The sequence below is a fragment of the Drosophila hydei genome, unplaced genomic scaffold (assembly GCF_003285905.1).
Source record: "Drosophila hydei strain 15085-1641.00,03,60 unplaced genomic scaffold, DhydRS2 tig00000060-arrow-pilon, whole genome shotgun sequence".
NCBI classification, from domain to species: domain Eukaryota; kingdom Metazoa; phylum Arthropoda; class Insecta; order Diptera; family Drosophilidae; genus Drosophila; species Drosophila hydei.
In genome coordinates this window covers 6,523,853-6,543,910 of record NW_022045656.1, presented here as the reverse complement: position 1 = coordinate 6,543,910, position 20,058 = coordinate 6,523,853, and the positions used below count along the sequence as shown (strand labels likewise).

At 41.2% G+C, this 20,058-nt stretch overlaps 4 protein-coding genes across 5 annotated transcripts; 1 reads left to right on the top strand and 3 right to left on the bottom strand.

The window, feature by feature from the left end:
• Nucleotides 1-4,872: 4,872 nt before the first annotated feature.
• Nucleotides 4,873-6,034, bottom strand: LOC111600545 (malate dehydrogenase-like). The gene has a single exon (XM_030226170.1). The coding sequence runs from the start codon at nucleotides 5,956-5,958 to the stop codon at nucleotides 4,927-4,929; it is 1,032 nt and encodes a 343-aa protein (XP_030082030.1). The 5' UTR covers nucleotides 5,959-6,034; the 3' UTR covers nucleotides 4,873-4,926.
• Nucleotides 6,035-7,374: 1,340 nt separating this feature from the next.
• Nucleotides 7,375-9,000, bottom strand: LOC111600595 (malate dehydrogenase, mitochondrial-like). The gene has a single exon (XM_023316788.2). The coding sequence runs from the start codon at nucleotides 8,920-8,922 to the stop codon at nucleotides 7,789-7,791; it is 1,134 nt and encodes a 377-aa protein (XP_023172556.2). The 5' UTR covers nucleotides 8,923-9,000; the 3' UTR covers nucleotides 7,375-7,788.
• A 2,258-nt stretch (nucleotides 9,001-11,258) lies between these two features.
• On the top strand, nucleotides 11,259-12,702 carry LOC111600593. Its single transcript, XM_023316786.2, has 2 exons — nucleotides 11,259-11,366; nucleotides 12,195-12,702. Exons 1-2 carry the CDS (start codon nucleotides 11,355-11,357, stop codon nucleotides 12,501-12,503), a joined length of 321 nt encoding a protein of 106 aa, XP_023172554.1. The 5' UTR covers nucleotides 11,259-11,354; the 3' UTR covers nucleotides 12,504-12,702.
• A 1,394-nt stretch (nucleotides 12,703-14,096) lies between these two features.
• Nucleotides 14,097-19,841, bottom strand: LOC111600555 (titin). 2 transcript variants are annotated; one of them, XM_030226167.1, is made up of 8 exons: nucleotides 19,760-19,841; nucleotides 19,397-19,661; nucleotides 16,622-19,095; nucleotides 15,710-16,062; nucleotides 15,373-15,651; nucleotides 14,866-15,205; nucleotides 14,587-14,735; nucleotides 14,097-14,521 (listed from the first exon to the last, which is right to left on the bottom strand). In XM_030226167.1, exons 1-8 carry the CDS (start codon nucleotides 19,823-19,825, stop codon nucleotides 14,389-14,391), a joined length of 4,059 nt encoding a protein of 1,352 aa, XP_030082027.1. In that variant the 5' UTR covers nucleotides 19,826-19,841; the 3' UTR covers nucleotides 14,097-14,388. The 2 variants fall into 2 exon arrangements, with proteins under 2 accessions (XP_030082027.1, XP_023172472.2); XM_023316704.2 differs by having other exon boundaries at nucleotides 19,397-19,815.
• Between the last annotated feature and the right edge of the window lie 217 nt (nucleotides 19,842-20,058).

The window sequence follows — 20,058 nt, the reverse complement described above, 5'->3', positions numbered from 1 at the left end:
CCTGGCACAGTTTTAACAATCTGGCATTATTATTCCATTGACATGAAATGACCTCCGCTTACACGGGAGGTGCATTGTGCGACCCATTGAGGGTATTCCAAATCAATAATATCAATATGTAACGGCTCCGACAGCTTTCACAGAGCTTTTCTCAAATATCGTTGGTTCGTGCACAAAATAAGTGAAAGCTCCGCCCATGTAAACTTATTTGAAACCTGAAACTTTCAACTTTTTTAGAGGTAAATTTATAAAAGTAAATATATTATATATTATATTTAATATGTGTCATATATATATATATATATATATATATATATATATATATATATATATATATATATATATATATATATATACATTCTCATATATATATAAATATAGAAAATTGACTTGTTTCTGTATTACTCAAAAATAATTTAAATACATTAAAGCATGAATCAGCTTGGACTTTGAGCCTAAGAAATCAAAAATTATTTCCCAAAATGCATGCAAATAATTTAAAAAAAAAAAGTTTATAAATATATTTTTGATGACAGTAATATATATGTACGTTGCCTCATAACACAGATAAACAGCATTTGGAAACAAAGACTCCGAGTATATACACCTCAAAAAGGTTGTTAACGTGCTGAGTCCCAAAATGAAAACAGAATAATCTCAAGTTTATAGTAACGATAATTTGGTATAAAAATGTTTATGGAGTAGTAGATAAGTATATTCAAATCTAAAACTGTTTTTGTGTAAAGAAAAATTTGTTTTTAAAAACAGCTTTATAGGTAGTCGTATAATTTTAACTCATATAATTTTAACTTTTCTAGTGAGATTTTAGGGACGTAGAAAATGTTCGGAAAAGTTTGGCAACATTTTAATATTTGAACTATCGTTGAACTATGTTAAATACTTATCATCTGTATGAACTTAAAGAGAGAATATCTAAACTTATTTTCGAGTTTTAGCTTAAAACTTATAATCTTCAAGCTAAGCTTAAAAACAAATCTTTTTAATCGAATTTTATCATTGCGATCTATTAATAAAAATTTGAGCTTCTACTAGCTGGAATATAAGACAAAATATATAAATATAAAATATATATTTAACGTTTTTTAATAATTTTTAATACACAAAAAAGAGTCAGAATATAAAATAAACTAAAGCCTGATAAAATATATATATAATCCTGCAAGACACATAGCTAGCACTCTGTCAGCTTAATAATCTATTAATCTGTTTTGCGTTCTGAAGAGCTGAAGTCAAACTAAAAAGCTTCAAGGTCTATAAACTATAGAATTTTTGTAGAACAAACTTATATTTCTTATATATATATATATTCTATATATATACTTTTTCTATATATTATATTCTTTTGTATATTTTAATTCACGATACATGTACTCCATGATCTTTAGTTGGCGCAGACTATCAGGCATAACTCGAGAACTATGAAAACTAGAGAGGACAAAGTTGGCATTAAGATTCTCGTAAAGTAGTCCAAGAATATGAATATTTCGTTTTTTAAATATCTTTTGCATTTGCCTACTGTAGACTAAACTCTTCCTACATATTCTAATTAAAACAAAATATTTTTGTGCTACATATAAGTTCATAACTATTCCATACTATTGCTATCCTAAGTCTCACTTAAAAAAATATTTATATTCAATTCATATGCCAAATAGCTCCCATATATGCATACTCACAGAAGAACTCAAGAGTGGGAAAAACATAATGGAATTCCTACTTATTGCTGGCCATTGCTCTGTTGAGTGAGATCAAGGATTGCCACCGTCGATGTCGGTGATTCAAGGGTATTTATTAGAAAAGGCATTAACCTTCAGTGCAGACACATCAAAATATGATTAGATGATTTATATTGCGCTTATCAAGGTACGTGGGCGATTTGTTGAGACGCAAAAGCAATTGCAGACATCGTATCACACGTTCGATCCGGATTGCGGACCTCAAGTGGGACACGCATCCGCCTATTGGCTGTGCTGGTATAGATCGCCAGACAAGTCGAGAATATATATATGCATATGCAGACAGTTAGAAAGTAAATTGAACTTTCACTAAGCGCCATTAGATAAACTGCACGAGTGCCGCCTCGATCGAGACAGAATATATATTTCGGGTGATGAAATTACTCATGCGAAGCCAGACAAACAACAACGACTCGACCCCAGTCAACTCTGGCTGGTGATAAGCAGAAGCGGAGTAAACACTGTACATATAGAGGTATTTATAACCCCAGACGCGCCATAATAATAATAATAACACTCTAAACATATATATATATATATATATTTATATATATATAGATATAGCGTTTCCGTGTCTCGAACGTTGCTTGGCAACTAAACGACATCTCCCTCAATTGTTACACCTGCTCAGCGATGCCCATCCTTATTGATATATTTGACACAGATTTTTGATTTATTTTGTCTTTTTCTTTTTTTGTTTGTGATCTCCTGCCCCAACACAATTATTATTAGGCATATTATGTGAACAGGTGTTGAGTGAACTAATTAAAATGACGTGTCCATTAGCCCCGGCAACTTAATCTGCCTGCCGTTTATCAGTCGCTCAAAGTTCATTGTCAAGGGTGGCCAATGCATTGCCAGATTGTTATAAACAATTTTGTATTTGCTCTAATCAGAGCTCTGCCAGTGGAAGGGCTGCCCGGTTGGGCCCAATTATGATTTCCTAATCAGATCTATACTAAGTATACAACTTTATTATTATGCCGATTGCCGCGCTTCACCTGTTACACCTGCTCAGCTATGTGCCATACAAGGGGTCTTATCATATGCTCTCACCATGGAACTACAGCTAAATGGAAAAGTTATGGGAATTGATTGATAACCAACATGGGGTCTACACACCTGCATCTTAACTGTTTGTGACTCATATAGGTAGCTCTATTAGTAAGCTTATGAAATAGTCCATTGATAAACTTTATAACTTTGCGATGTTTTCTCAAACATCCTTCAAACCTTTTGTCTTTTAAAACTGCTGCAGTCGGGAGTTTTGACAAGAAGATACCCTGTCTATTGCTACATAATAAAATTTTATATCTTTTAAAACGGGTTTTTTGTTTCCTGGATTTTGAAGTCGCAAAAAGTATCCAAAATATGACAGCGAAACTTATTTGTACTTTAACATAATCAATATAATAAAAATAAAAATAAAAATAAACTCAGAAAGTATTGAATATATATCAGATATTGAAGCGATTTCATGATTACTTGACATAAACTTGGGCAGCGTGTGATATGGCAGCTAGCTAGAGAGACGAAAAAGGCAATATTGACTTGATTTTTGATTATATATATTAAGTATTTCCACCTTCTGCTTGTTACATAGATACCATAGCTTTGTAGCCTAAATAGACCTTTTTCATGGCATCGAGTTCGAGATCAAGAACAAAAAAGAGAACAATTAATCTTATCAGATGGCACGTGGAAACCTTGTAGTTAAATGCTATGTCAGCTATGTATAGAATGGAATAAAATAGAATTAAATCGAATGAAATAACCTCTGTATTCCCTGTCTCCCTCTCTCTCTCTCTCGCTTGCCTTTCTATCTCTAAAAACCTCTAAAAATATAAATAGAAATAGAAATAGAAAAATATTTCCCTTTCTCTGCCCCTCTTCTTTTTCGCTTTCGCTTCCCTTACGCTCTCCCCACCTCTATGTCTTTAATTTTCTCTCATTTTCCCTCTCTTTCGCTTTGTCTCTCTCTTTCTTATTTTCTCTCTCTCTTTCTCTTTTTTTTTCTCTCTCTCTTTCTCTTTTTCTCTCTCAGTTTATTTCTCTCTCTCTTTCTCTCTTTCTCCCTCTCTCTGTCTCACTTTTTCTCTCTCTTCTTTTCTCTCTCTCTCTCTCTCTCTCTCTGTCTCTCGTTCTCTCCGTCTCCCTCACTCCGTCTCATTTTCTCTCTCTTCTCTCTATATATCCCTTTATCTCTCTTTCTCTCTCTGTCTCTCTCTCTGTCTCTCTCTCTGTCTCACTTTCTCTCTCTTCTTCTCTCTCCCTCTCTCTCTCGTTCTCTCCGTCTCCCTCTCTCGATCTCATTTTCTCTCTTCTCTCTCTATATATCCCTTTATCTCTCTTTCTCTCACTTTCTCTCTCTTTCTCTTTCTCTCTCTGTGTCTCTCTATCTCTCTCTCTCTCTTTCTCTCTTTCTCTCTCTGTCTTGATGGAAAGACCAACTATATCTATCTATTTTCTACATCTATTTTTGTGCATGTTACCCATCTCCCCCAGCTCTCTCTCTTTTCCTCCCTCCCTCCTCCCTCTCTCCCACCCCCACCCCCTCCCTCTCTCATCATAGTATTTATTATTTATACTTTCAATTTTTGTTATTTATGAATTAACACATTTCTGAGGTCTTCGCCTAGCCTAGCCTAACAAGTTTTGCAGCCTAGAAGCGATTTGCATTGCTGATTACCCGATTCCCCTGCTCATCCCCTAATTAGCTGTCACAGCGATAAGCAGCTTTACTAAGTAAACATCTGATAAGGCGAATATAGGTTTAGTCTTGTCAAAATTATTTAATTAGGGAATCTCTTATGGCAGTTCCGAAGACTTAGCTTATATATTATAGCACACGTTGAATGGGTGTCTAGCTGAGCTTTAGCTCGAGTGCGTAGTTAGAATGAAATGAAGTATGGATGATTGAGACAAGATGATTAACTTATCAGCACCGTAATAGGTAGTACACACAACACATTGTTTGTTTGTCCTAGGCAGTATTGAAAGTGGGTCTTCAAATCTACATGAATATCACTCTATATATACGCATATATATGAATAGATGTGGGTATATAAAAATAGATGCGAAAGGCCTTAGGCAAGTGACGGGATTTTATTGGCGATAATGCTTATATGAACTCTACGACTATACTTTCTATGGAATTTGGACCTGATTTTAACAGGCGACGAGCTTGACTCCGTCTGTAATTTCCTTATTTAACTGCACAATCAAAGAATCAAGACGCTCTTCCTCGTCCTCATCCAGTGGAGGCAGCTCAAGATTTTTCTTAATTCCCGCTGGTCCCAGCAGCACGGGCGAGGCAAAGAACTCCGCCTCGGAGAGAGTCGACTGCACATAGGCGCACTCGATGATGTCCTCCTCATTGTTGATGGCCCGCAGCAGAGAGTTGACGAACCGAGACGCTGAATAAGCCATCGACAAAGTGGCGGACCCCTTGCCCGCCTTCGCCTTGACCACCTCGGTGCCCGCTTCCTGTATGCGACTGACCAGCTCCGCTTTCTTGTCAGCGTCGAGCCGCAGTTCGGGCTCGCACTGCGATAGCAGCGGCAGAATAGTCTGCCCGGCGTGACCACCAATCACTGGAACACGCACTGTGTCTGGATCCACGTTCAGCAGCGCGCCAATGAAGGTCTTGGCACGCACCACATCCAGGGTGGTTACGCCGAAGAGACGCTTCGGATCGTACGCATCCTCCTGCTTGAGCACCTCGGCAACGATCGGCACAATGGCGTTCACGGGATTCGTGATAAAGGCCAGCAGCGCCGAGGGGCACACATTGCTAACGGCTCTCGCCACCGTTGACGCCACATTGGCGTTCACGTCCAGCAGCTCGCTGCGATCCATGCCCGGCTTGCGCGGCATTCCTGCCGGCACCACAACAATCGAAGCACTCTCCAGTGCGCAGACCAGCTCCGTGTCGCCGTTAAAGGCGCGCACTGTGCTGGCCGTGCAGATGTGTGAGAGATCGGCAGCAATGCCCTTCGTGTCGGATTTGTCGTGCAGCGATAGCTCTGTGATGAGCGGATTCAGCTTCAGCAGCAGCGACAGCGGCTGCCCTATGCCCCCAGCAGCCCCGACAACGGCCACCTTGACGCCACGCGTGATGCTGAGATTCCATGAGCTCAGCTCCTGCTGGCTGCTCCGCGACACTGCGGGAATATGTTTCAGCAACTTAAGGGTCAGCATTACGGCTACGAATGTTTCAAAATTGAGTTTCCTTATGAGATGAGTGAAATGCCGAGATTGTGTTACTCAGGCAATTCTTAAATACAAATTTTAAGGCAATTGACATAAGGAAACATATAAATAATATATATATATATATAATATATAATATATAATATATAATATATAATATATAATATATAATATATAATATATAATATATAATATATAATATAATAATAATATAATATATAATATATTCAATAATAAGTTAATGGATTTCCAAAGTTTTTGTATTTATTAAATGGGTTTTTCAAAAACCTTTGCTACCTTCACAGGCGATCAGAGGCTGATAAACAGCGCACACGACTTTGCTATTTGCAATGAGATTATTTCAGTTTTTTTTGGGAGTCTAACGACAAGTTTTGCAAAATCAGAAATATATTCACTATCTCTATGAAAGAGAGGTGCAAACTTTTTGTCTTTAGCTTTTAAGGTTTTCTGTGTCGATCTTATGAATAAATATAGAAAGTAATTTAAGCTTGAATTTATACTGCTAAGTTTGAAGTTTCTTATATTTTTTGTTTATAAATTTTAAATTTCAAGTCTCTAGTTTATGTGATTGCCGAGATAAGTCCATTCATAGGATCAGAGATTGCACTATTGATCGTTATCAATATATACCCTATAAAGTCGTTCTTTAACTTCCTCGGCTACCCATCTCCCTCTCTTCCTCTACCTCTTTCACTCTCTTCCTGTGCCTTCCCGAAATAGCCTGATCTATAAAATCCATAGCTAAATCTATATTCAAAGTCTTAGAGCTGTTGACTTTTTCTTTTAATTTAACTTAAATTATGCAAATATGCCTCTTGGGGCATAACTTCTAAAAGCCTGAAACCAAACCACCAAAACTAAACACTCAAGTTACTTCCTCTTCAGTCTAGCCAAAACACATTCAACTACGTTAATCTATTTATCTATTTAATCTTAAGCAAAAAATATATTTTTTGAACTCACAATTATTTGACAGATGAACTGGACTACAAACTATCGAATCAAATAATAAATGTTCTATATTTCAACAGCACAAACTCAAGCGCTTCAGCTTGTAATTCTCAACTGGTTTGGGCGCTTGAATATTGCATATTCGGGAAACTAAAAGATGTAACTGCTTCAGCAATAAATTTAAAATATGATCCAAACTAATTGAACAATTTTACTATGAATTTGCGATAAAGATCTGAATAATTAGTGCGATTTCCTGGGATTTGCTTTGGGGCAATCAATTTTAATTAGCCTAATGAAAGGTCTTGCGGCCCAGTTACAGTTGGAAAGTAAACAGAATCTATTGCGAAGTCGAGTTTGTGACGCATATTTAGAGGGAATTTTGTTTTTCTGCTTTTGATTATATAATCGTGTTTTATTGACATAGTTGCAATTGGGTTCGATTACTGAATTAATTGATTTAATGAATGCAGGGAATACGTCCAGTGAGATCATTTAGGAATAGATTCGGAAAATATTTTGGGGAAGCACGACAAACACGACAAATTGAACGCATTGCACGGATCGGCTGGGGAATTGCATCATGGAAACTCTGACATGGATTCCCCTTGGAGCTGCCAGCAGTATAATCAGTAGTCGCCTATGCAAGCACTTATCAGCAACATGACGATGTTTCACCAATTGACTGCGACGACCCCAACCTAGCATACTAGTTTCACATACATGTAGTATGCATATGTGCATGTATATATATAGTGTTCGTAATTTAATTTAATGAATGAGGAACTGCGTCAAGATGCCGCCTCTTGATTAGCCGTTAGTCGCGAGTTGCGCTTCCTAGTTTTTCTACGCTAATTGCGCAGAAGCGGAACTGGCGCTTGCAGTCGCTTCGCCTTGGGCCCGGCCCACGTTGGACTCCTTGAGCACAAACTGTGCCAAGCGTATGGCCGCCTGAATGCTCTGTCCCAGCTCGGGCAGCATGTTCTCGAGCGCAGCCTGCTCGGCCGTATTCAGCTCGGGCAGACCCATATTCTCCTTGATGCCATAGGGACCCAACAGCACCGGCGTGGCAAAGAATGGCAGGTCGGTGACATCGGAGCTCACGTAGGCGCTTTCGATCACATTCGGCTCGTTGTTCAGGCCACGCAGCAGAGCATTGACGAAATAGGCCGATGCGAAGGCCATTGAGAGGGTAGCAGAGCCTGCGCCAGCCTTCGCCGCGATCACCTCGTTGCCCGCATCCTGAATGCGTTTTGTCAGGCGATTCACGTCGTCCTCGACGCCCGTAAATTTAGGTGAGCAATGTGAGAAGACAGGCAGTATGGTGTTGCCGGAATGGCCACCGATGACTGGTATGTCCACCAGGGATGGATTAATGCTCATGAATTCCGCAATGAATGTCTTGGCACGCACCACGTCCAGAGTTGTGACGCCGAACAGACGTTTCGGATCGTAGACACCTCTGGCCTTCAAAAACTCCGCTGCAATGGGCACTAACATGTTGATGGGATTTGTGACGAAGGCGAGCATGGCCTCAGGGCAGGAGATGCTCATGGCACAGGACACAGCCATTGCTATAGTGGCATTAGCTGTCACCAGGTCATCACGTGTCATGCCCATCTTCCGGGGCTGCCCAGCAGCTACGACGACCACATTTGCATCTTTCAGTGAATCAATAAGTCCTTCCTGCTTCACTCCCTCGAAGAAGTTGACATGTGTGCGGGTGCAAATGTGTGAGAGGTCAGTGGCCACCCCCTTTGTTGGGGATAAATCGTGAAGGGTCAGATCGTCGATCAACGCGTTCTGTTTGAGCAGCAACGACAATGGCTGGCCGATCCCACCTCCAGCGCCCACGACGGTCACCTTATAGTTGCGCTCGCCACGCCCATTGCGGTACCAGTTGCAATTTCTCTGCACAGCAATTCCAGACATTTGAGCCTTGGTGGCTACCCTCATGCCAGCGTAAACACAGTTCAGCATTTTTTTATATTACAATTTTAATTTATTTTAAACAAACTAATTTTCTGATTTTCTGGCACAATTTTACAATTATCAGAGATGAATATGTTGTGAAATGTTGTCACGTCTCCCATTTCTCGTTAGGTATTATCAAGGAGCCGTTGTAAAACCTGTCAGTAGTAGCAAAAGCATAACTACCCTGTAAGTATGTAAGAGCTGTGTATGTTAGTTTATATATATATTTATATGTGTTTGCCTGTGAATAATAAAAAGTGGACATACATTTTAAATATATGTGTACATCGTCAATATTACAAGTTAATATTATGCATGGTAAATTAGTATCAATTCTTGTGTTAAAGTTACTGGAGCCAACAAAGCTACCTCAGCATATCCTTTATTTTTGTAAAGTCATCGTTGAATACAGTAATTCTACTTTATTTATGTAGCATTCACACACACGAACACAGAATGTGAACAAGCGTATACATGTGTGCTTTCATGCGCGACAGCTAACGAATTTCACAATTACTATTTCTATTAAGGATCACGTAAGTTAAAGCGAGATGACCACATTAACATGCGTCGAAATGGATATTGAAAGCTTTAACACCGTCTGCTTTATGTGCATATGCATGCATAATAATTTGCTTGTTAGCAATGCCGATGTTGTTTATTTTTATACCCTGATCCCATTAAAAATGGGAAATCAGGGTATAATGGTTTTGTGCAAATGTATGTAACAGGCAGAAGGAGGCGTGGCAGACCCCATAAAGTATATATATTCTTGATCAGGACGACAAGCCGAGTCGATTGAGCCCTGTCCGTCTGTCTGTCTGTCCGTCTGTCCGTCTGTCCGTCTGTCCGTCTGTCCGTCTGTCCGTCTGTCCGTATGTGTGAACGCGTGGATCTCAGCATCTATAAGAGCTAGAGACTTGAAATTTTTTTTGTAGGTCCGTGTATAGCACGCGCAGGTCAAGTTTGTTTCAAATATTCGATAACTATTCGCATTTAATTGTTATCGAATAAAAACATTATTGAAATGCAGTAAATAAATTATATCTCGAACGTCTTAAGAGCTAGAGCCTCCAAATTTTGTATTTAGTGTTATGTATATTTTATGCAATTTTGATTTTTGTTGGATTTTGGATACCGGCTCCAAATTCCCCCAAATTCTTAGAATTTAAGTTTAGTTGGAACTAGGGCCATTATGTGAAGGCGTTTGCATCTCAACCAAGCCAATAGGATATGTAGATCATATGCTGAAAATTTCATTAAAATCCATTAAGTAAAACAGAAGTTATTAAACAAAACGTTTGGCCAATTTGCAAAAGCACATGTCAGCAGCGCCACGCGCACGCATTTTTCCTATGCGTGTGCACACATACATTCAAATGCGTGTATACTTTTCTATTCCAAGAATTGAAATTGCGATTGAATTGTGCTGAATTATTAGCTGCTACTTATGTTCAAATTTGCAACAGCTCGCGTAAGAAGGGCAGTGGCTGCGTTGGTAGAGGCACCTCTCGGATGCAGCTTGGTCCGGGTTCGAGACCAGAGGAGATGAAATGTTTTTTATTGTTTTATATTATTTATTTATTTTTTTTTTTTAGTTATGAAGTGGCGGTGTTGGTAGAGTTTGTGCACGTTGCGCAAATAATCCGGGTTCGAATCCTGGTCTCGCAATGTCGATTTTTATTTGTTTTCTTTTTTTTTTAATACTCGATACAAACTACGGAAAATATTACAAAACTCAAAGGACTGGGATCAGGGTATCTCCTAGTCGGGCACCCCGACTAGAGCTTTCTTACTTGTTTCATTTTGAATTGGCTTCTTTGATCTTTTCAACCAACAAGATGCAGCGTCGTATAGAAAGCAATTGATAATTATATAATTGTTTTGCATGAAAATAACTGTTTAATTAATATTATATTATCTAATTGAATGTGAAATTAAAACAATTTAAAATTTAATTTTGTATTTGTTTGAAGCAATGTATATTATTAAAACGGTATAATATAGGGTATGTCGCAGTCTATATACTTACTCCAGTTTTAATTTGTTTCCTTTTGTAAATCACATTTTCTTGGTCATTCACATGAACTGCAACCTAAAGAGAGAGCGAGAGAGAGAAGCAGGGAGAATGAGAGAGAGAGTAAGAGAACGGGGAGAGTAAGCAGGCGTGCCTTAATCTCAGTGTTTGAATGCGATCTATGCAACCGACCAATGCCCGATGTCGATGCTCCCGAATGGAGCCGATATTGTTGCCGAAGCACTGTTTCAAGGCATCGTGGGTGCGATGTTTGATGATATAAAACGTTAGGCGCTGTCAATGGCGACTTCCAGTTGCTGCCGGCTCTGCCATCGATGCGCATAGCAATAAAATAATAAGAACAAATCAACTCCACGTCTAGTAGTCAAACGTTCCCATTTAGTATTAGAACGCCAACAGAATGGTTCAAAAAGTGAGTATATTAACGATTCGGCTACTACAGACTGTGCGATGCTCTGCATAGAGATTGTTTTGAGTGTGATAAGAACGCAACTGTTTCGAGTTGCCCAACTGTAACCCTAATGATAAGAATTTCGCGACATATGTAATCAGCGCTCATGGGGAGCATACAACTAATATACCTCCTTCTGTACACGAAACTCTTTCCATAAAAGTCAAAGATCGGTTCTGCAAACCTAATGCAAGTGTTGTGTGTTTCAAAAGCTACATATGAGATATATATGTATGCTTTATTAAAGAAACAATGATAATCGTATATTCTAGACAATTTTTAATCAACACATTCAAATATATGTGTTCGAGAATACATTAATATATATGAAAAAATGTTAATTAAAATATAAATGATTAAAATACTAATTATAATTTCTGACAAATAAGAAAAGTGAAAAGTAAAAAACAAGAATTTTAAAACATATTAAACCGTCATGCGGGATTGCTCGATGAACTTGACCTTATAATCCTCCATTCGACTCCTTAATTCCCCAATTGTGGCTTATTTAGGGAACTCTTCTATTGAGGATTCCGTTTAGTGTTTCTCGTTTGAGCTTGTTTAATGAAATTCAACCTGTGCATGCTCTTAATTGTCGAACTAACTAGAACCAGATAGAATTGCCTGTCAACACTTTATACATATTTCATAATTCAAATTCATAACTAAATAGGGTCAACGGCTGCGACATGCACCAAATTTTCTAACCGCATCACATGATCGGTCGTCGCATTCTGTTTTTATTGCCAGCGGCTAATGGTTAATCAAGTGCTTTACTCTGATTTTCAGAGATTCGAAAACAAGCTGCTGTCGCTGCTGCTGCTGATCGCGTGCCTCTCCATCTGCCACTGCAGACCCTCGGAAGATGCGACAAACCTGTCAAAGGTGGACCCCAGCGAGTATCCAGGGAATCTGCCACCAGAGACCATACTGAAGGTGCAGCAGTGCGAAAAGGACCAGGCCACCATGGAGCTATGCATGCGCTGCGCCAAGATCACCAAATCGGAGATCATCTATCCCATGTGCTGCAACAACGATGACGACATCAAGGTCTGGTGCCACGAATACGTCTACTATAACAACGAAGAAGGCTATTGAGGGAGGAAAGGGTTTTGGTTCTAATGGCCCAGGTCTGGTGATCAGGTATCACCTATATATCACCTAGCATACTTACTTGCCCAAATCCATTTGAAATTCCTTGCATACCGCTATCAATGCGGGTCTATTGGCTGTGATATTTAAGGCAATATTAAAGTTTATACTTACCCAAACTATTTTGTAACTAGAAATAAACAAACTATGCGACGATGTGCATAAGACAACTACAAAAATTACTTGTTTTTATGACTACATATTGATATTATATATATTATAAAAATTTAAATTTTTGGAACAATATTTTTTAACAATTGTATCTCAAAGGGCCTCAGATTTCTGCATATGTAGTTTTATGAAATTTATATTTATATAAACTGGGCGGAAAATGTTTTCGTTTTATATTTTTTAATAATACCCATTATCATTTCTACAATTTATCAACTTTACAGTCTACATTGAACATTTTCCAATTATATTAATATTTATTTGATTTTCTTTGTACTGGCATATTATGAGTATATTAATACATTATAATAATAAAAATGATCGTAGTAATAGTTCTTTTTTTATGTCAAATAGCTAAAATTAGAGTCAATTTGTTGCGTTCTGCATATATATAAACTAGACTCGTAGCTCTGCTATATAATTAATGAAATCAAATAACATATAACAAGCTAGACCTGACACATGACTGTCATCCCGTGATCGCTCTCATGTGCTCCATCTTCTTCTGATTCTTATGACTGAGTCATTTATCCCATCATTCAATTACAAGCAAGTGAAAGTTTGGGAAAACAAATTCGATCTAAACGCCTTCAATATAGATCTTATACTCTCACATGACTATCGTCCCGTGATCGCTCTCATGTGCGCCTAAAACACGATGAATATCATCTGATTCTTATGAGCGAGGCATTTATCCTATCAAGCAAATGTCAACGTCGTTTAGCGCGCAAGAATTTATGATCCCAGCCCTTTTTAGGCGTCGCATTAAAATACACTTGAAAAAAATTGTTCTTATATATTTTTTATTTGTGTAAAATTTCTTTTTAATATTTTTCAAAAACTTTATAATGATTACAAATGTACTCTCTTTAAATGAATATTTAAAATCGAATTGAAATCATAATTGAGTTGCCCTTTCGAACAGTTGGAGAAAAAGCATAAATAAAATGTTATTAGGTATGTACATCGGTTAGGCAAAACATACATATATACACACATATGTTTATATATATATATTTATATATATATATATATATATATATATATATATTTGTGGGAATCCGAATTAGCTTAACGACAAATACTATATTACAGTTCATGCTGTTGTTGATCTTTTTTGGTTTTTTTTTTTAATTTTTTTTTGTTTTAAGGTTTTCTTTTCATATGGCAAAAAAAAAATGCACAATCCGTTCGAACGGCTTTTAAAGCGGCCTGCCCGACTTGATCGAACTTGCACTAGTTTACAACACCACGTGATTTGCAACTGTACGACATACAAATGTATATAACAAACAATGTTTCAACAACTATATATATATATATATATATATATATATATAAATATCATATATATATATATATAGCCACTTGATCGACTCCTATGCGCTCGTTTCATTTTAATCAAACAATTTGGTTCAGTCTATTTTTTGTTTGACAAACTTTGTTGTTGTTGTTGTAGTACTGGTTGTTGTTGTTGTACTAGTTGTTGTTGTTATTACTGCTGTTGTTGTAGTACTAGTTGTTGTAGCTGTGTCTCTCGTTGACTGAAAGCAACATTTAAATATAAAGTCGCGTGAAGAGTTCAACTTACCAGAATTCAAGCACGCTATTTAGAATGTTATTTGATTATTTAGTTTTTTTACAACAATGTTTTTTTTTGTCACTGCTTTAAGGCGGCGGCGACGGTAGCCGCTGGCGGCGAGGCACGTGCCAAATGCAGATAGGAACAGTCGGCGTCTTCGCAGCGACCCATCAGCTCAAAGGGACAGATGGTGGCATTGACGTTCAGCTGGCTGAAATCATTAGCAGAGGCAATCAAATGGATTTGGCAGACGAGCACTTCCGAGGATTCACACACCTGTTGTAGTTGCGCGACATGGGCGTGCGATACTCGCTAAGGAGCGACGGCTTCACGGGCGGCTCATGCAGCTGGCGCATAAAGCTGACCACGTGGGGCGGCGCGTTTCGGCCTTCGATAGGATCCGGTGCTACGCCTCCTGGTGCAATCTGCAAATAAACTCAACCTATTTGTTAGTATGGGTTAGCACAGTTAGCGGTTACAAACAGTTTGCAGATTGAGACAAGTTCTTAAAATAATGTTTTGGAAGCAATAGGAGAATATCTTAAATCCACGCACATCAAAGTCCAGCTGTGTCGCTAGAGTCGTCGTTGCCTCCCCTGCTGGCTCATCCGGTGCAGCTAACGCTGGCTGTGCCTGTGCCTCTGACTCAGCGTCGGTTTTCTGTTCCTCCAGTTCAGTCCTCGGCTGACTATTGACGCTGAGAGGAGGCTGCTCGCACGGATTCTTCTGACTAGTTACAGACGCAAGTTGAGCCACTGACGACTCCGAGCTTGGCTGGGCCTGCGCTTCTCCCTTGCGTACATCGTCGTATTTGACAATCGAATTGTATAAGCGAATCTCTTTGGTTAGCTCCATGGACTTGCGGGTTATTTCTGCCTTGGCCGGATCCAGCAACCTGCAAATAAGATCATCTATAGCACAACTGCAATGTATTGGAATTGCCGCGTCCGTTTTGGCAGATTCCGGCGATCCCACGACATATGTTGGCCCCTTTTGCGTTGTGGTCCACAGCAACTACTGCTACTGATGTTGCTGTCGTAGTTGTTGTTGTTGTTGTAGTACCTGTAGTCGGCGCCCAGAAGGCCATTGCCCAGGTCCATGGCGGCGTTGCGAAGCTTGTTGCGCTTCTGCTTAAGCGATATAATAATCTCGTGACTGGCCTGTATCTCAGGCTGTATGCGCGCCAGCTTCGACTCCTCCTGCTTGACCGCCAGCTTGACGGCTTGCACCTCGGCGAACAGGTCTTTCAGGCGTTGCGAGTGCCGCAACCGTTCGATCTTTGACCTCTTCGCCTCCGCCACCATATGCAGCGATTTGTCCAGATTGGCTATCATGCTGCCCCTGGCAATAGTACCAAATGTAAGTAATTTAGCAATGAGCCATGCCTACGCATAAATACCCGATCTTTTGAAATGAACTCTCGAATGCCTTGAGTCGACTCTCCTTCGATGGCTGCGCTGCCTTGACTGCTGCTGCCGTTGACGTGCTTGGCAAATCGCTGGCCATCGCAGCCGGAGCGCTGACTGTCGCCTTCTTGAGCGGTTTGCTGGGAGTTGTAGTGCCTGGTTTCGTCGTGGCAGCTACTGAAATATTATCCCTGACATCATTGGAAGACTCTTTGGCCACAGCAACGCCTGTCGCTTGGCCATTGGCCGCCTTAACGACTCCGATCTTCTTCTTCTCCAGCAGCTGCATGCGCTCAATTAGACGCAGATATTCCCTTTGCGATGCCACCGGCAAGTGCCGCACAGCCTAAGCAGGGCACAACAAACAGTTAGCTATGAACGGTATATATAAAGCTAATACTATATCATGCGGGCTGCAGCTTCTTAGAGGCGTCGCAGCGTGGAATTAGCTTGACGAGTTCAAACTTTAATGACAAATTTAGTAAAAGAAACATGTTTTATGCTCATCTATACTACTTGAAGCTGGTTCTAACTGAGCTAGCACAAGGTCAGCATGGACCGACCATTCAAATTAATCATCATTCGCCCCAAAGAGCGCTCGCTTATGCGTTCGAGCTATAAAACAAATTGATCAATTCTTATTTCATTGTCGAAAATGACGAGGCTCAGGTGCAGGGCTCATAAAAAGCAAGCCCAAAGGCTCGCAGTCAATGCTGAAAGATTGCATTAGACTTGGACAGTCGAAGGCTTTATCTGATTATGGCTTGGAAATCGATTCCAGACTCTGCAAAAGCAGCTTGAACAACTGGGAATCTCCTCCACTTATCCAGCACCAATCTAATCATGATCTGAATTGATGCTGCGCGCCTCTCGAGCTACTAATCCAATGACTTTTGCATACATACCACAGGCGTTGGCTTGGCTTTTTGTGGTATCACAGGCGTTTGTTCGGCGATTTTGTTGGTTTGCTCGGAAGACTTTTCGGTCTTTGTTGTTGCTTTGGCGCTGGACTCCGTGGGCAGAGCTGTGGGCACTTTGGAACGCGCCTGCTTTAGAAAGTCGTCCAGTTTCTTCTCAAAGTACTCGTTGATCACAGTGCGCCGCAAATTGGAGTTGCTGGATGCAGCCGATTCAACGATCTCCGAGTTTGGCGTGTTTGAGCGAGTTGTGGAGCTGCTGGCACTGTCCATGGCCTGGCTGAAGGGACTCGCATAGCTGCTGTAGGCGTAGCAGCTTCTCAGCTCCAGTTCATCATCGCTGCCAGCCGAAGAGTCGGCCAGGGCGATGACAAGCCTGTTCACCTTGATGCTAGCCGGATCGAGTGTAGTTATCAGGCGCGTGGTGCTGCTGCTGTTCTTGCTATGCAGCGGCGCCACGGACTCCTTCACCAGCAATGTTGATGGACGTTTGGGAGCTGTCGCTTGCTCGACCAACTTCGACAGCTTACGCTTGGGCGCAGTCTTCTTGTTGATTACCTTATTGGGCTTTACGATCTTGATTATGCTCGTCGATGGGATGGTTGAAGGGATGGATTTGATGGGCGTTTGCACAGTTGCAACTTCCACAGTTCCTTGTGGAGTAGGCTCGGGCTCCTTGGGTGCAGGTGCAGGCGCAGGCAAGGGTGAGGGCACGGGCAAGGGCGAGGGCAAGGGCAAGGACATAGGGCTAGGTTCTTGCTTAGATTGTGGACACACAGCCACAGGCTGCAGATTAGCATCAGTTTGAGGAGCTGGCTCGAATGGCACATCCGTTTGACTTTCATCCGGCGAAGACTGCAAAGAGGACGTTTGGAAGCGACGCACTGCATTCTTGAGAATCTCTGGACTTTCGGTCGTCCTGGTCGTCTGCTTCTTTTTGGATGCAATGCTAGAGAGCAACAGCTGACGCAGCTCCTCTGGATCATCGGAATCGTGTGCCACGCCCTCATTGGCAACAGCAGCTGGCAGATGCAACTTGTTAGGGACAATCATGGGATCCTCGGCGGGCTTCAGCTTGGACAGCAGCATGGCACGCAAAGCGCCCGCCTCGTCGTCGCTGGATTCCTGCTGGAATGGACGCGAAGTCTGCGTTTGCGTCTGTGAATTGTCCATGGATATGGATTGGATGTCGCTGAGGCAGCCCTGCTGCGAGTGCCGCTCGCTCAAATGCAGAGCATCCCTGGCATCATCGTCCTCCAGCTGCATGTGCGGAATGTGAAATGAGGGCGGCGGCTGTGGCCCCCCGTCGTCTTCGTCGTCGAACTGCTTCTGCTTGGCCAGCACTGGCTGCAGCTCCTCCTCGTCATCGTCATCGATCACAATGGGCATGGCAACGGGCGGCAAGGGGCTTGGCATAAAGCAACGCCAACTGCCGCCGGCGCTATCAATCGTCGACTGCCAGTTGTGGTTCCACTGTTGTCTGTCCTCGTCGCTGTCCGTCTGCGCCAGCTCCATGTCCACGGGCTCCGCAAAGCGTGACTGTGGCGGGCTGTACGTATTGCGTTCCGGCGAAGCCGCCGGACTTATCTCCATGAGATCATCGATATCATCACACTCATTGTTGGTGGTTGGCTGATGCACCCGATTGATCATATCGGTGGGTGAGTAGGCGCGCTCCGCATCGCGTTTCTTCCGGGCCATATGCTTCTTTAATATGGCCGACTTGAGGGCAATGAGCCGCAACTTGAGCTCCGGAGGCTCCTCGAGTGGCTCCTGCTGCTGCGACTGCTGTTGTTGCTCTTCTTCTTCCTCCTCCCTTACGTTGCGATGCTGACTATAGCCATCAAAGGAGTTTGGCGGCAATTGATCTTGCGCCTTAAGCTGACTATCGACTTGATTTCGACTAGGACTGGGTGACTTGTGCATGCGGTACTGAAGCCGCTCCCTGAGACTGTGCTTGGGCTTGATGTCACAGTTGCCGTCACGAGCCAGCGCCACGCGCAGCTTGTTGCGGCTAACTTTCAGCCGGTCCTCGTTATCATCATTCTCGGTCTCCACATTCATGTCATACTCACAGATTTCATCCTCCGTGACACTGTCCAGCGAATCCAGCAAAATTGTAGACGGCTGATTGTGATGCGCCTGCGTCTGTGACTGTGACTGTGACTGCGACTGTGACTGGGGTTGTGATTGGGTTTGGGACTGTTGGCAATATTGATTGTTGTGGTGCTCGTGACGTCTTTTTCGACGAACGTGCTGTGCGTGGGTGCGATTCGCAAACGGATTGCGTCTGTACATCTGGCCGTGTCTTCGGCTCTCACTCCGTTTCATTTTATGCTTACGATATTTCTTTGGCAGCTCATACTCCTCCTCCGACAAGCTGGACACATCCGAAAGAACACTGATTGGTGAGAAATGCTGATACTGGGAAAATCTCTCAATGACCTGCGGTCTCTGATAATCTGGAAAGAATGCAGTACGGGTTTTTTCGATTCAATATGTATTCTCCTACAGATAAGAAAGGCAACGCCATCTCTCTAAGTCAACATACATAAACATACATCAAGCACGCACACATACATAAGCGCAACTCCTCAAAAGCACACGCACACACACAAACACACAGCAAATACCTAGATTTCCTCTCAATATGCAAGGTCACACATATGGGCACAGTCAGACACAGAGACACGCACACGCACACACACTTATAGAAAAGTAGAACATGTTGCTTCACATTCGTATCAAGTGACCAATGCTTACTATATTGATTAGCCAGATTGGCGGAGAGCATATCCATCTTTTCGATATCTTTGCTCTTATCCTCCAGCTGTTGTATGCGGGCACGTAGTTTGAATTCCTCATCTTCCGAGGATATAATCATTTCGAACTCATCAACTATTTCGCCCTCCTCGCGATCCTCTTCGGCGCCATTTCCATTATCGAGAATTTCGGGCTCTGGGACTTGCGTGGCTTCCGCGGACTTCATTGCGCTGCAGCCATTCGATTGTTGATCTGCCGTGTAGCTCTGCAAGGCGCAGACAACCATTTTAAAGAACTTAACTAATTTTATTTATTTTGCGTAGATTCAACACTTTTACGGAAAAAAAGGAACGAACAAAGTACGTGTGTATGTACTTCACTTAGTGAAGAGGAAGAGCGAAATGCCAAAACAGAGATGTTATTTAACATAACAGAGCGCTGATTATTACATTCGAGAAACTATTGTTAACAGTGATAACACAAAATTTCTGCTATTAAGTTTTTAATTGGAGCATGAACTTTTGTAGGATTTTATAATGAAATTAAATTTTAATTGAAGACAAATACAACGATGGTATTGTATACACTAAATATTTAACAATTTTTATTATGATGTTACTAGATCAGAGAGCAGTGATGGAAAGATACGCAAAAAGTATTTA

Bases quoted from the DNA above. Each gene is read 5' to 3' on its own strand.
- LOC111600595 (XM_023316788.2), bottom strand. From the start codon at position 8,922: ATGCTGAACTGTGTTTACGCTGGCATGAGGGTAGCCACCAAGGCTCAA.
- LOC111600545 (XM_030226170.1), bottom strand. From the start codon at position 5,958: ATGCTGACCCTTAAGTTGCTGAAACATATTCCCGCAGTGTCGCGGAGC.
- LOC111600555 (XM_030226167.1), bottom strand. From the start codon at position 19,825: ATGTTAAATAACATCTCTGTTTTGGCATTTCGCTCTTCCTCTTCACTA. The intron at 19,096-19,396 runs GTAAGCATTGGT...CATTCTTTCCAG, and splicing joins CAATCTGGCTAATCAATATA to ATTATCAGAGACCGCAGGTC. The intron at 15,206-15,372 runs GTACTACAACAA...TCTTATTTGCAG, and splicing joins CTTCTGGGCGCCGACTACAG to GTTGCTGGATCCGGCCAAGG.